Source organism: Nomascus leucogenys, chromosome 12, assembly GCF_006542625.1.
Source record: "Nomascus leucogenys isolate Asia chromosome 12, Asia_NLE_v1, whole genome shotgun sequence".
In the NCBI taxonomy this organism is placed as follows: domain Eukaryota; kingdom Metazoa; phylum Chordata; class Mammalia; order Primates; family Hylobatidae; genus Nomascus; species Nomascus leucogenys.
In genome coordinates, this window is record NC_044392.1 from 61,380,709 (window position 1) to 61,396,402 (window position 15,694).

Consider the following 15,694-nt stretch of genomic DNA (forward strand, 5'->3'; position numbering starts at 1 on the left):
GTTTTTGAGATGGAGTCTCAATCTGTTGCCCAGGCTGGAGTGCAGTGGTGTGATCTCAGCTCACTGCTACTTCTGCCTCCCAGGTTCAAGCAATTATCGTGCCTCAGCCTCCCAAGTAGCTGGGACTACAGGTGCATGCCACCATGCCCAGCTAATTTTTTGTGTTTTTAGTAGAGACGGGGTTTCACCATGTTGGCCAGGCTGGTCTCAAACTACTGACCTCAAGTGATCTGCCTTCTTCGGCCTCCTAAAGTGCTGGGATTACAGGTGTGAGCCACCACACCCAGCCCCTACTCTTTTATTGTTTAAGATGTCTTTTTTTCTTTTCTTTTCTTTTTGAGATGAAGTCTCACTCTTGTCCCCCAGGCTGGAGTGCAGTGTTATGATCTCGGCTCACTGCAACCTCCGCCTCCCGGATTCAAGCGATTCTCCTGTCTCAGCCTCCCAGGTAGCTGGGATTACAGGCGCCTGCCACCACGCCCGGCTAATTTTTGTCTTTTTAGTAGAGACGGGGTTTCACCATGTTGGCCAGGCTGGTCTTGAACTCCTGATCCCAGGTAATCCGCCCGCCTTAGCCTCCCAAAGTGCTAGGATTACAGGCATGAGCCACTGCACCTGGTGTTAAGTTGTCTTTTTATATTCTGGGAACTGGCCCCTTTGTCTGTGGCTTGTCTTTTCATTTTCAAAAATGATGTTTTTTAATGCACAGAAATTCTTAATTTTAATGTGGTTAAAATTATCAATCTTTTTCGTTATAGATGGTGTTTTTAGTGAGCTGCTTAAGTTACTTTATATTAACTTCATGAAAACATCCTCCTATATTATCTCTTGGGCCTTTCATTATTTTGCCTTTAACTTTGGATTATGAATCCTCCTGGAACTTGATTTTTGTGTGTATAATGTGAAGTAGGGGTTGTTTCATTTGTTTTTATATGGATAACTATCTGTGTCGATACCACTTACTGAAAAGATGTTCCCCGTTACTCCGCTACCTTGTTCTTCTTTTAAAAAATAAAAAATAAAAAAACTTTTTATTTTGGAAACTTTAAACATATGTAAAAGTAAACAGAAGAGTGAAATGAATCCTTGTGTACCAGTCACCCCACTTCAGTACTTATCAAGTCATGGCCAGTCTTTACCCTTACCCATTCCTCTTTCCCATAATATTTTGAAGGATATCCTGACACAATTTCATCTCTAAATATTACAATGTGAATCTCTATAACATAAGGGCATATTTAAACATAACCTCAATACCATTATCACACCTAAAATATACAACAATTCCTTGATATCAGCAAAATCCAGTGTTTAAATCTCTAGTTGTCTCATAAACTTTTAATAATTTGTTTAAATCAGGTTCCAAACGAAGTCCACACATTGTACTTATTTATTTATTCATTTATTTATTTATTTAGAGACAGGGTCTCACTCTGTCACCCAGGCTGGAGTGCATTGGTGCAATCACAGTCACTGCAGCCTTGACCTCCCAGACTCAAATGATCCTCTCAGATCAGCCTCCTGAGTAGCTGGGACTACAGGTGTGTACTACACGCCCAGCTAAATGTGTAGAGACAGGGTCTCACTGTGTTGCCAGGGCTGGTCTCCAACTCCTGGGCTGAAGAGAGATCCTCCTGCCTCGGCTTTCCAAAGTGCTGGGATTACAGGTGTGAGCCACCATGCCTGGCCCCACACACTGTATTTAGTTGACATATTTTTAGTCTCTTTTAATCTATAGGTATGCATGTCATCATTCTTTTACTTGCAATTTATTTTTTGTTGTGTTGATTGGCTAACTTTTAAATGAGCAAAAATTTTGAGTAAATTTTGTTTAAAACTATTCTCATTGCCTGTATTTGTCTGTGAATGTCTCTGGTTGAACTTGCCTGGCTCCTTTATTTCATAGGTGCTGATAGTTGATCTCTGTGCAGACAAGTTCTTACAAGAGGTAAGTGCCAAAGGAGGTAATTACTTATGTTTTAGGATAAATGTCTACTGTAGATAATTGGACAGACAGTATGTGAAAATACTTACAGAATATGACTCAGGCAAAACTTTTAGCTCCTACACATACTTGAATTGACACCATGGCCAATCATGCAAGATTGACCTGAAAAATTTGACTTCAGTTTATAGCTGCCTATCCCAAATGAGGAAGGAGGAAACATAAATGTCTCATTCTCAAAAGAGGTAAAACCACCCTTCAACTCCAGGTGGGTCGACACAGAAGCCTCTAATTTAATTACATTTTAAAAGCATTTATTAAGGACTGATTATTTTTATTTATTTTTATTTTTTTGAGATGGAGTCTTGCTCTGTCACCCAGGCTGGAGTGCAGTGGCGCAATCTCGGCTCACTGCAAGCTCCACCTCCCGGGTTCACGCCATTCTCCTGTCTCAGCCTCCCGAGTAGCTGGGACTACAGGTGCCTGCCACCACGCCCAGCTAATTTTTTGTATTTTTAGTAGAGACGGGGTTTCACTGTTAGCCAGGATGGTCTCCATCTCCTAACCTCGTGATCTGCCTGCCTCTGCCTCCCAAAGTGCTGGGATTACAGGCGTGAGCCACCATGCCCGTCCAAGCACTGATTATTTCTAGATATTCTGTTAGAATGTAAAAATGAGTAAGACACAGTTTGAACCCTCAGGTCTTACAGTCTAATGGGGAGAAACAGATATACATAAAGTTTTCGAAATTGTATAATAGAAATTTGTACAAGGTACAGTAGGAGCAAAAATGAAGTGACCATTTATTCTGAATATTGAAGTGGAAAGGAAGAGTTCATAAAGCCTCCTCAGAGCAGCCCTCCAGATATAACCTGTATGTAGGAGTGTGAGCTCTGAAACACAGGGTGAAAAGAAGAGTGTATCCCAGGACATTTTCAGAATCAATTAGCTCATCATGTTTGAAGCACAATTTATTTGTGGATGATCTTCATAATATATAACAGAAGACTTGTAGATGAGAGAGATCTGGTGGAAAAGTGCCAGAAAATTTTACGAAGTATATATTTTTTTAATATAGTTAAAATATACACCATAAACATGAAAGATTCTGCAGGTAGGGAAGGAGACTTCAGACTGACTCTTTAGCCAAAATATATCCAGTCACTTGTGGAATTTTGGAGAAATAACTAGGGCATATTTGAGACTTAATCCCTCAAATCTCATATAAAGAAAAATCTCCACTTTTTTTTCATCTTAAGGTATCTGATGAGGATGAAATTCTACCACCAAAACTTCAAGCTGCCCTGATGCAGATTTTGGAAGAACGAAATGAAATCTTGACTCAGGAGCAGAATTTTTCACAAGGTATGAGACAAGTGAGCCAAGGACTTAAGGTTAAGATAGTAAATATTTACTGAATGCCCAGCACTATGTTACAGGATATACCAAAGTAGCATTATATTGCCTGTGCCTTGAAAATCGTATAATCAGCTTCCTTGCTTATCCTCAATATGCCAGGTCCTCTTCTATTTCAGAACCTTTGCACTTGCTCAGTTACATTTATAGAATGCTATTCCTGCAGATATCTACATGACTCCTTCCCTTTCTTCCTGTAGGTCCAGGCTCACGTCATCTTCTCACTGAGGCCCTTCCTGACTGTCTTATTTTAAATTGTACCCATTCCCCTAGTGCTCCTTATCCTCTTCCCCTTGCTTTAATTTTCTCCAAGGCTCTTAGCACTATCTCATATGCTACAGCATAAGTTCCGTGAGAACAGTGGCTTTATTTTGTTCTCTATCTCCAGTACTTTAAACAGTATTCAGTAAATAGGTACTCAATAAATACTTGTTAAATAAATGGGCAAATAATATTTATTGGGTGCTTATACTGTATCAGGCATTATGCTAAGCACTTGACATACATTTTGTTTTATCTTTATGAAACAGGTATCATTATTTAATCCTCATTTTACAGATGAGAAAACTAAGGCTATGTACTGACAGGGAACAATAGGGAAGGAGCAGGGTTTTTTGTGTTTGTTTGTTTGTTTTGGGTTTTTTTCTTTTTCTGTTTTTTGTTTCTTGCTCTGTCACCCAGGCTGGAGTGCAGTGATGCAATTGTAGCTGACTGCAGCCTCAACCTCCTGGGCTCAAGCAATCCTCCTGCCTCAACTGGGACTACAGGCATGCACCACCACACCTAGCTAATCTTTTTATTTTTTGTAGAGACAGGGTCTCACCACGTTGCCTAGGTTGATTTCAAACTCCTGGTCTCAAGCAATCCTTCCGCCTTAGCCTCACAAAGCACTGGGATTACGGTTGTGAGCCACCACACCTAGCCTAGAAGGAGCAGATTTAGAGGAGTAATAAAAAGTTTAGTTTTGGATGTTACAGTTTGAGATACCTATTAGAAGTTTAATACTTTAGCAGACATCCAACTGGAAATGTTTTAGAAGAAAGATTTGGGCTAAAAGCAAACATTTAGAAATTGCTGTTTTAAAGCTGTGGGACCAGATGAGATGATCGCATAGAGTGAGTATTGTTAGAAACTAACAAAGGTTTAAGGATTGAGCCCTGTGTTGGTTGTAAATGGCATGGTTAGATTTCCAACACTTGGAGATTGGAAGGAGGAGAACTATCCAGCAACAGAGGAGCAGCCAGCAAAGAAGGAGAAAAACGAGGAAAGTATGTGTGTAAACTGCCAGGAGTGTGGGCAGGTACAGTGGCTCACACCTGTAATCCCAGCACTTTGGGAGGCCAAGGCAGGAGGATTGCTTGAACCTAGGAATTCCAAACTAGCCTGGGCAACATAATGAGACCTCATCTCTACAAAAAGTGAAAAGAAAAATAAAAAACAAACAGGAGTGTGACATTGCAGAAGTTCTGAGCAAAGAGAATACTTCATGAAAAAAAGAGTAATCAATTATGCCTACAGCTGCAAAGAGACCAAGTATGGTGAGGACTAAGATTTGACCAGTGGATTTGACAATATGAAGACCTTGATAACAGCAGATTCAGTGGAATGAGGGGAAGAAAGTGAGATGGGAGAGGGTTCAAGAGAGAATTAGAATTCCATTCAGCCAATTGATTGTAAAATGTATTATTTATTATTTTTATTTTTATTTTCGAGACAGGGTCTCACTTTGTCACCCAGGTTGGAGTGCAGTGGTGCGATCATAGCTCACTGCAGCTTTGACCTCCTGAGCACAAGCAATCCTCCCACCTCAGCCAGCCATGTAGCTGGGCCTACAGGCGTGCACCATCACACCTGGCTAGTTTTTTTGTATTTTTTATAGAGACGGGGTTTCACGATGTTGCCCAGGCTGATCTTGAACTCCTGGGCTCAAGCAATTCACCCACCTCAGCCTCCCAAAGCCGTGGGATTACATGGGTGAGCCATTGCGCCCAACCATACAATTTAATTGGATGTACAAAGGGCCAAGAATGGCCAAGGCACTCAAAAAAGAACAAAATTGCAAGGCTTGCACTACTAGACATCAAAAATTATTATAAAGATAGTAATTAAGATAGTTTGGTTTTGGTGCAGAAATAGAGCAATAGAAAGAATACAGAGTGCATATGCATAAGGAAACTTGATTTGTGTCAGTGCCAGCATTGCGTATCAGTGGAAAAAGGATGGACCATTTAATAAATGATACTAGGGCCGGGCACGGTGGCTCACACCTATAATCCCAGCACTTTGGGAGGCAGAGGTGGGCAGATCACTTGAGGTCAGCAGTTTGAGACCAGCCTGGCCAACATGGTGAAACCCCGTCTCTACTAAAAATACAAAAATTAGCTGGGTTTGGTGGTGCGCGCCTGTAATACCAGCTACTCAGTATGCTGAGGCAGGAGAATCACTTGAACCCAGGAGGTGGAGGTTGCAGTGAGCCAAGATTGTGCCACCGCACTCCTGCCTGGGTGAGAGAGTAAGACCATGTCTAAAATAGTAATAATAATAAATGATACTAGGACAATTGGTCTTCTATATGAAAAAAAATGAATATGGATCTACACCTCACACTATACAGAAAATTAATTCCAGTGAATTTAAATACTTAAATGTTAAAAGCAAAGCTTTTGAAACTATTTTTAAAAGAATAGAAGAAAATATTTTATGTCAATAAAAACAGTGGTGGGGTTCTTAAAAATATGGCACAAAAAGCAGAGACCATAAAGGAAAAGATAGGTTAATTTGACTATGTTAAATCTTTACATTTTCTTTTCGTCAAGGGAAACCATGGAAAAGAGATTTTAAAAACTAGTTACAGACTAGGTGAAGACATCTTTAATATATATAACTATCAAATGAATAGTATCTAGAATTTATTTTTTTAAAAAACACCTGCAAATCAGTAAGAAAAAGATAATCCAACAGAAAAATGAGGAAAAGATAGGAACAAACATTCAAAGAAGAAGAAACATGATAAGCCCATAAATAATTGAAGAGACATGCAACCTCACTACATCATTTACATTCAGGGAAGTGTAAATGTAAGCCACAATGCAATACCATTTTTTATACCCACCATATTCACAAAAACTAAAAAATCTGTCCAGGCACTGTGGTTCACACCTGTAATGCTAGCACTTTGGGAGGTCAAGGTGGGAGAATCACTTGAGCCCAGGAGTTCAAGACCAACCTGTGTAACACAGCAAGACCCGGTTTCTACAAACAAAATTAAAACATTAGCCGGGAGTGTTGATGTGTGCCTATAGTCCCAGCTATTCAGGAGGCTTGGGTGGAAGGATCACTTGAGCCTGGGAATTTGAGGCTGCAGTGAGCTGTGATGGTGCCACTGCACTGTAGCCTGGGCAATAGAGCAAGACCCTGTCTCAAAAAAAAAAATTAAGTCTGACAATATCAAGTGTTGTCAGCTTGATATTGTTGTCAATCTCAACAATATCTGTTGATATTGACCTGTTGTCAGGTCAAGCAGTTCAACCACTTTGAAGCTGGCATTATCTAGTAAAATTAAAGGTGTACATATCCTACAGCCAAACAGTGTAGCTTGTAAATACATATCCTAGTGAATCTCTTGCACATGATCACCAGGAAACAAGTTCAATAATTTTTATAGTGATATTTTTATGTGACAGCAAAAACTAAAAACAGTGTGAATATCCATTTTCAGGAGAATAAAGCCTTAAGAATGAATTTTTTTTTTTTTGAGATAAGGTTTCATTCTGTCAACCAGGCTGGAGTGCAAGTGGTGTGATCATGGCCCACTGCAGCCTTGATCCCCCATGCTCAAGCAATCCTCCTTCCTCAGCCTCCTGAGTAGCTGGGACTACACTTCCGTGCCACCATGCTCAGCCAATTCTTTAATTTTTTGTAGAGATGGAGTCTTTGTTGCCCAGCCTTGTCCTAAGCTCCTGGGCTCAGGTGAGCTGCCTGTTTCAGTCTCCTGAAGTGTTAGGATTACAGGCATGAGCCATTTTAGCTGCACCCAGCTAAAAATGAATCTTAAAAACATATATTGAATAAAACAGTAAGTTGCAGAAGAATACAATATTTTGTGTACCGTTCAAAGACATACAAAAACCTACTAATATGCTGTTGGGGTTTTATATGTGTATAGTGAAACTATAATGCAGAGCCAGAGAATAATAAATACAAAATTCCATGGTCACTCTGTTGGAAAGTAGAAGAATGCCATTAGAGAGAGTCGCAAAGGAAACTTCAAAGATATTAGTAATGTTCTGTTTCTAAGCTTTGTTTGTGGTAGAGAATTTATTCATTTCACCTGTGATCTTATAAAATACTCATACATATCAAAGAATATGTAAAGTATATACATTAAAAAGGAAAGAATAAAGAAATTATAGAAAAACATAATTTTTAAAAGAAAGAAATTAAGATGTAACAGTGAGGCAAAAGTGTTGAAGATAAATGCAGTGTTGGGGCTGGGTGTGGTGGCTCATACCTATGATCTCAAGCACTTTGGGAGGTCAAGGCAGGATAAGTTCAATACCAACCTGAGCAACATAGCAAGACCCCATCTCTACAAAAATAATTAATTTAAAAAAAGAAAAAAGATAAATGCAGTGATGAACATGGATTCTCAGCTGCAGAAGGAAAGAGATGAGAAGGAAGGGTGTTGGACAAAATATAACAAAAACCTAGATTAGAGTCAGAATGTAATTCAGAAAGAGACCTTGGAAATCACCTGGTCGTCCCTGCTAGCTGCATAGATATGGACAGGCCAACTGAGAAAAGTGAGCCACCCACCATTATGCAACTGTTTTATGGTAGAACTCTGACTAAACTTAGGTTCCTAATTCCCATCCTGGATGGATCTCTGGGAAAAGAGCAAGAGACGGTATGAAGAGGGGGAAAAAGACTATTTGGATATGGAAGAAAAAGAGGGAGTGTAAGTTGAATCTGAACTTTGAGCCTGGGACCTGGAAGGCAATATAATGTAGTATATTATAGGGATTAAAAATCACCTGACTTGTGAGTCCGGCATCTTCACTTACTAGATGGGATGACTCTGGAGAATTTATTTAATCATTTGGCATCTCAGTTTCCTCTGTAAAAGAAAAAGAAAAATAATAGATTATTATGTTTGTAGAAGCACTTAATACAGTACAACATATCTTTAGCACTCAAATCACTGTTTTTATGGAATAATTATAGTGCAGTATGAAATGGCAATGTCAGCCAGGCATCGTGGCTCACATTTGTAATCCCAGCACTTTGGAATGCCGAGGTGGGAGAATTGCTTGAGCCCAGGAGTTTGAGACCAGCACCTGGGCAACATAGCAAGACCCTGTCTGTATTTTGGAAAAAAAAAAATCTTTATTTAAAAAAATGGGAATATTGAGAGGGAAACGGATTTGGTGGGGAAATACAATGGGTTTGGCTTTAGATATGTATCATTTGTTTAATTGATTCATAGTCCAAGTTCCAAAAAGAACCTGATATAGTGACCTTTAGACAGATGGAACTTATGTGCTAATGGGACAGCCAAATAATAACCACTCGTAGGTAGCCTGAAAATGTAGAAGGTGAGATAACAGGGCTGGAAAACTAAGGTTTAGAATTACAGTATTATCATAGCCAGCTCTATCTCTGTGCCAGTTAGCCCTTTACGGAAGGGAATGTTGAAGAGGAATGTCTGAGCACCATGCTCAGGAAGAGAAAGAAAGGACAAGAGAAAAATAACTGCTTTGTCATCAAGTCAGGAAAGGAACCAGGAAATCAGAAGAGCATAGAGTTGTGGGGGACAGGAGAAATGAGGAGGTAGTCAGCACAAATGCAGCATGGAGCTTAAAGGAGATAAAAATAGAAGAACAGATTAAATCTGGCTGGCTCTCACCAGTGGCCTTTGAAAGAGCAGTTACAATGAAATCAACAGATGTGCAAGCCAGGTTGCAAGATGTAGAAGGAGTATGTATGGGAAGAAAATGAAGGGAAGGGTAGAAGCAATTAGCCTTTTCTAGGTCGTGGAGAAAGAAAGTGAAGAATGAACACTCCTAGATTTATTCTCAGTCCTTTAATCTATAACTTCTTAGGCACAACTTCCATAACCAGAGCCAGTGTTTCCAGATACAGATAACTGAGGAGATTTTTTCTTTTTTTTTTCTTTTCATGTTGCAGCAGATGTGACACTCAACTCTCTGGTGTCCGAAGCATTTGTCAGGTTTTTTGTGGAGTTGGTAGGACATTATTCTTTGAACATGACTGTCACTGAGCGTGGGGAGCGTGTTTTCCAAAGGGAACCATTCCGTAAGTCCCACACCTCCCGAAGTGTACGCCACTTCCTGGATCTCTTCATGGAGACTCAGATGTTTGCAGGATTCATCCAGGACCGAGAGCTTCGGAAAAGTGGAGTTAAAGGTCGGTTTCATTATAAAGTTCTCCCTCTCTATTTAGTGAATACCTTGAAAGATTTTACTATCTTATGAATAAAAAGTATTGTAAAGTGACAAGAGCTAAAAATCCGAGTTGTTTATTATGAGAATTGTTTATTTTGTAATATTGTTTTAGCCCTGGAAATAATACACTGGTTATGAGCACAGAGTTTTATGTAATTCCCAGTCTGGAGTGTTATACAGTTTCACCAACATGAGTTTTTCCTTGTAGGTTTGTTTGAGGTCCGGGCCATCCAGTATTTGGAAACAATTCCTGAGTCAGAGCCCAGTGGGATGAATAGAATTTTGCGGAGTCTTGGTGAGTTGCTGTGTTTTCCTGTTAGATAAATGTGGCTGAAGACCAGGCGTGGTGGCGCATGCCTGTAATTCCAGCACTTTGTGAGGTCTAGTAAGGAGGTTTTCTTGAGGCCAGGAGTTTGAGACCAGCGTGGGCAACATAGTGAGACCCCATCTCTACACAAAATTTTAAAATTAGCTGGGCATGGCTGGGCATGGTGGCTTACACCTGTAATCCCAGCACTTTGGGAGGCTGAGGCAGGTTGATCACCTGAGGTTAGGAATTCGAGACTAGCTAGCCTGTCCAACATGGTGAAACCCCATCTCTGCTAAAAATACAAACATTAGCCTGGTTTAGTGGCAGGCACCTGTAATCCCAGCTACTTGGGAGGCTGAGGCAGGAGAATTGCTTGAACCCAGGAGACGGAGGTTACAGTGAGCAGAGATCACACCATTGCACTCCAGCCTGGGCAACAAAAGCAAAACTCCGTCTCAAAGAAAAAAAAAAAATTTGCTAGACATGCTGGCACATGCCTGTAGTTCTAGCTACGTAGGAGGCTGAGAGGCCTGAGGGGGATCACTGGAGCCCGGGAGTTTGAGGCCTCAGTAAGATGATCTTGCCACAGATGACAGAGTGAGATTCTTGTCTCTAAAAAAATAAATAAATAAAAATTAAAAAAATAAAAAATAAATGTGGCTGAAAAAGCTTTGTGGTAAGTGGGCTTCATCACAAAAGCTTTATAATCAGATCAGCAATATAGCCTTGAACAGGCTGACCATAAACCATGATGCTAGTTTCAAAGTGTTTTGGAGAAAAAGCAGCATTTTTCTCAAAATTTGGGATCCCTCATCAGAGTGGTCTGTGGGGCCATTTCCCAGAGATGAACCTCCCTGATATAAGTTTATTTATTTCATGATATGTTTGCATATTATGATTATTAATCTTTTCTAGGACACATTCCTTGGATAATCTTATAAAAACTGTGGTCCTTTTCCCCAGAAAAATGTATTTACAGCATGTAAATAAATTTTGCATATAATTTTAGGCTGCTCATGTACCCCATGAAGTCTATCTTTGGTACTCCAGATTAAAAACACCTGGTTTAGAGTGACTTCTGAGGCAAAAGAGGATTTCTTACAAGTCTCTAATTTTCTACTTCATACAGAAACACATTTATGATTTTTCAATAATAGTTATCTAGTATGATATAAAAGAACAGGGATGTTGCTAGCCTAAAATAATGAATAACCCATATTCTATGATATTTATATTTTGTCTTTGAAATATATGCCCCCTAATTAGCTGACAGATGATGGACAAATTAGGCCTTAGGCTGTTATTTCATCTTTTTACAATGAGGTTAGATTAGATCAGTGGTTCCCAGCTCTGACTACATTTTATAATCTCCAGAGAACTTTAAAAAAATTTTCCCCTGGGCTCCAGGAAATCTCTGGGGAGAAGCCAGGTGATTTTAACCTATAGTCAAAATTGAAAACCACTGGATTACATGATGTCTGAGTTCTTTTCTGCCTCTACAATTAATTAGACATATGGGGTTTGGGGTTCGTTTTTGTTTTGGTTTTGGTGGTTAAACACATCAACTGAGTTTGAGATGTCAGCTTAATTCTTGGGCTGTTCTGAATGACTGACCTGTTAATCCCTTACCTCAAATAATGTACAATAAATAAAAATGAATTGAGCATTCACTGTACTTTTCTTTCCCTTTAGGAAGTAAAATGAAATTTCTGCAGAAGAAATGAAATCTCTGATTGTCTCCATCCTGAATATACAACAGAAAGTGCCAAAGAAAATATTTTTCCAAGGATCAGGTTCCCATGAAGTATTCTAAAAAATTCTTGAAATTTTAAAAGGTTAAAGAGCGAGTCAGGCTGTCAGAGGAGGATTCTCCTGTTGCTGCTGTAGTAATCACTGGAGAATTGTTGGGAATGGTCTGGAACCAATGCCATCTTTACTCTGTCTCCATTTTTTTTTTTTATAGCAGCCTTTTCTATGTGATTCTTGGGCTCATTCTCTGTTTTGTGCTTTGTCTGTGAAAGTAGTTGTCTTTCACAAGGAAAAGCCTTGTTGTTACCTTTAAAAAATAGCTCAAAGATGAGAATAATGAGAGAAATGCTGAGTTTAAGGTAGTAGAGAGACACAATAGAAATGGAGAACACTAGCCTTATACACATAATTCTCATCACTGAACTATCATGGCAGCTTTAAACCCATGGGCTGTTTGACCTGGGCTAAGGAATAGACTCATCACATATCTCCATTGTTTTGCCTTATATTATATCTAGGGGAATCTCACTTAGGAGGAAACCCTACTTGCAATATTACAAGGTACTGTTATTAAGTGCCTTATAAAATTAGACATCTTGCAACTCTGCCTCCAAATTATGTGGCATTTGAGTAGCTTGCTTGTCCCTCACATGTCAACATTAAACTTTGTGGAGGCTGGATGCAGTGGCTCACACCTGTAATCTCCACCACTTTGGGAGGCTAAGGCAGGAGTTTGAGGGTAGGAGTTTGAGACTAGCCTGGGCAACATAGCAAGATCCCATCTCTACAAAAACATTTTAAAAATAAGTAAATAAATTTAAACTTTGTGAAATTATAGCTGATATGAAAATGTCCTTTCAAGGGCATGGGAGCCACCTTTATTTTTTAGTGTCCACCATGTGCCATGCACTGTGGTATATGTATGCATATCATCTCAACCAATCCTTAAATCAACCTTATGAGATAGATATTTGCATTTCCATTTTACTAATAAAGAAACTGAGGCTGGGTGCTGTGGCTCACATCTGTAATCCCAGCACTATGGGAGGCCAAGGCGAGTGGATCATTTGAGGTCAGGAGTTCGAGACCAGCCTGGCAACATGGTGAAACTCTGTCTCTACTAAAAATACACACAAAAAATTAGCTGGGCATGGTGGCAGGTGCCTGTAATCCTAGTTTCTCGGGAGGCTGGGCCACGAGAATCGCTTGAGCCCAGGAGGCGGAAGTTGCAGTGAGCTGAGATCGCGCCACTGCATTCCAGCCAGGGTGACAGAGTGAGACTCCATCTCAAAAAAAAAAAAGAAAAAAGAAAAAAACAAATTCAAAGAAGTTAAATACGTTGCCCAAAGTTGTACAACACAGAACTGAAGCCAGGACTTTATGGACACAGAAAAAGTTGGTTAGTCCTACAGATGGAAATTTCATCTCAATAGGATTATATAGCTATTTATTTTATTAATAAAAATTTTCTATTAAGTGTACCAGAGCCACTTTTCAGCTCTGAGGATAAGGAACTTTATAGGTGCCTAGATGAGACTCTTTTTATTCCCCTAGAAATGTTGAAATTTTTGCTCTAATTAAATTAGACTCAAAATATGAACATTCCTTGAACATATACCACTTAGTCATCCAGACCTTTAATATCTGAAGTAGTAGTAGTAGTGATTGGAAAGAGAAAGTTTTCAGTGATGGTGCAGTGTTTGTGTGTGTGTGTGTTTTGTTTTTTGTTTTTTTGTTTTGGTTTTTTTTTTTTTTGAGATGGAGTTTCGCTCTTTTTGCCCAGGCTGGAGTGCAATGGTGTGATCTCGGCTCATTGCAACCTCTGCCTCCCGGCTTCAAGCAATTCTCCTGCCTCAGCCTCCTGAGTAGCTGGAATTATAGGTGCCCACCACCAAACCTGGCTAATTTTGTACTTTTAGTGGAGACGGGGGTTTCACAATGTTGGCCAGGCTGGTCTCGAACTGACCTCAGGTGATCCACCCACCTTGGCCTCCCAAAGTGCTGGGATTACAGGCGTGAGTCACTGCACCCAGCGTGTGTGTGTGTGTGTGTGTGTGTGTGTGTGTGTGTGTGTGTGTTTCAAACTCACGGGCAAATTCAACTTCAGATGGTGCACTTTTCATTGATTAATATTATAGCAAATGTCAGTTTGTTTTCTTCAGTTTCTGCTGATGGTTTTAACTGGCACAGAAAGTATTTATTCAACCTTACAAAACTGTGTAAGTTGCATTGTGATACAGTTTATTGACTTGTACAGTATTGTCATTACAACCCATTCAGGTATGCATGAATCTGAAGCAGAACACCATTTAAGACTGGTGCTGTATAATTCCTACAGATGTGGGTCCAGGGAATAGAACTGAGCCTGTCTTTTTTTTAATGTTAAGCAGGTTACCCCCAGTGGGGCTTCTACTAGACATCTCTCCATTTGGTCTCTTCTTACACTCCAACCCAGTGGGAACAGTTAATAATTGGATGTTTATAAAATGGGGGTAAAAGGGTTTACTGTGATGGATCCTGACTATCCCTCTAGGAGGAGACCTTTGCTTCAGCAATGGTGTCTTCATCCTCGCAGCCTGAAGCTGCTTCATTTCCTTAGGTCTGTTGTGTTTTGTTTCTGTAAAGCGTTATGAATTCTGCATATTTTTGTAAAAGAATCAAGATTTGTATAAAATGTTGTTTACAGATCTTTTAATGAATAAATAAATAAAAACTCCACAGATCCCTTGGAGAATTCTTAAGATGTAAAGATCTTTTATGTCACTTAAATCTGTAGCTAGCACATTTACCTAATGGTACTTCGGTAATAAGAATTAGTCTTTGACCAGGCTTAATAACAGAGGTCAACATTTCCACGCTCTTGGCAGACAAAGCCTGGGTCTAGACTGCACACTGGGCAGGGCATATACTCTGACAACTTTATTTGGTCTTTACCTGCTTAATCAAAGGGAGGCTGCTTAGTCCAGGAGCCATGCAGAAGAGGAAGTGCATGGGCAGCAGCTTGAGTGGTTCGGAGGCAGTGAGGAGTGCCATTCTATTACCGTTAAGCCCTAAAGGCAAATGACAGGATTTTTAAGGAACTGAGGTTCCATTTGATACGCAGACCATAAAGCTTCACAATTTTAACTGGAGACTGGCGCCCAATTCTAGAGTCTCTTTAAAAAATGTACTTATCCAATGCAAAGGTTTTCAGGGCACCGAGGGGGAAGGATAGTTGGGGTACAGCAAGGAAGTAAAAGAGGAACGACCCGGTGTGCAGTGGCTCACGCCTGTATTCCCCACATTTTGGGAGACCAGGAGTTCGAGGCTAGCCTTGGCAACATAGAAAGGCTCCATCTCTACAAAAAAAAATGTAAAAATTAGCCAGGCGTGGTGGCATGCACCTCTAGACCCAGCCACTCGGGAGGCTGAGATGGAAGAATCGCTTGGGCCCGGGGGATTGAGGCTGCAGTGAGCTGGGGGATTGAGGCTGCAGTGAGCTATGATCACGCCAGTGCACTCCAACCTGGGCAGCAGAACAAAGACCCTGTGTCTACAATAAAAAAGAAAAGAAGTCCCGCACAGAGAAAGAGAAGATTAAGAGGAGAAGGTGGGAGTAAGCAGAGGTGGGAAACCAGTTTATCTCTCCCCGCCAAATCCTGCAGCCAGTTCCCTCCAAAAGCGTTAAGGGGCTCCCCTTCCAGATATCAATGTTTTGGAGGAAACGAAAAGCCCAACTTCAAATCGCCGCCATTCGCAGGTAAAAAAAAGTGCAGTAAGCAGAGGACAGGAAATTGAGGCCTTTCGCTGACGCAGAGAAGCCAAGACGTG

At 40.2% G+C, this 15,694-nt stretch overlaps 1 protein-coding gene across 2 annotated transcripts in view; it reads left to right on the forward strand.

Moving 5' to 3' along the window:
• The window catches only part of DENND2C (DENN domain containing 2C), an 88,178-nt gene extending 73,578 nt beyond the window's left edge, over positions 1–14,600 (forward strand). Inside the window, exons 15-19 of one of the 2 annotated variants that reach the window (XM_030823229.1) lie at positions 1,907–1,948; positions 3,205–3,310; positions 9,551–9,787; positions 10,034–10,120; positions 11,828–12,583. In XM_030823229.1, coding sequence (XP_030679089.1) covers positions 1,907–1,948; positions 3,205–3,310; positions 9,551–9,787; positions 10,034–10,120; positions 11,828–11,859 — 504 coding nt within the window. In that variant the 3' untranslated portion in view covers positions 11,860–12,583. Of the gene's footprint in view, positions 1–1,906; positions 1,949–3,204; positions 3,311–9,550; positions 9,788–10,033; positions 10,121–11,827 lie in introns of both variants that reach the window. The other variant, XM_030823230.1, reaches the window with a different exon arrangement.
• Positions 14,601–15,694: the final 1,094 nt, after the last annotated feature.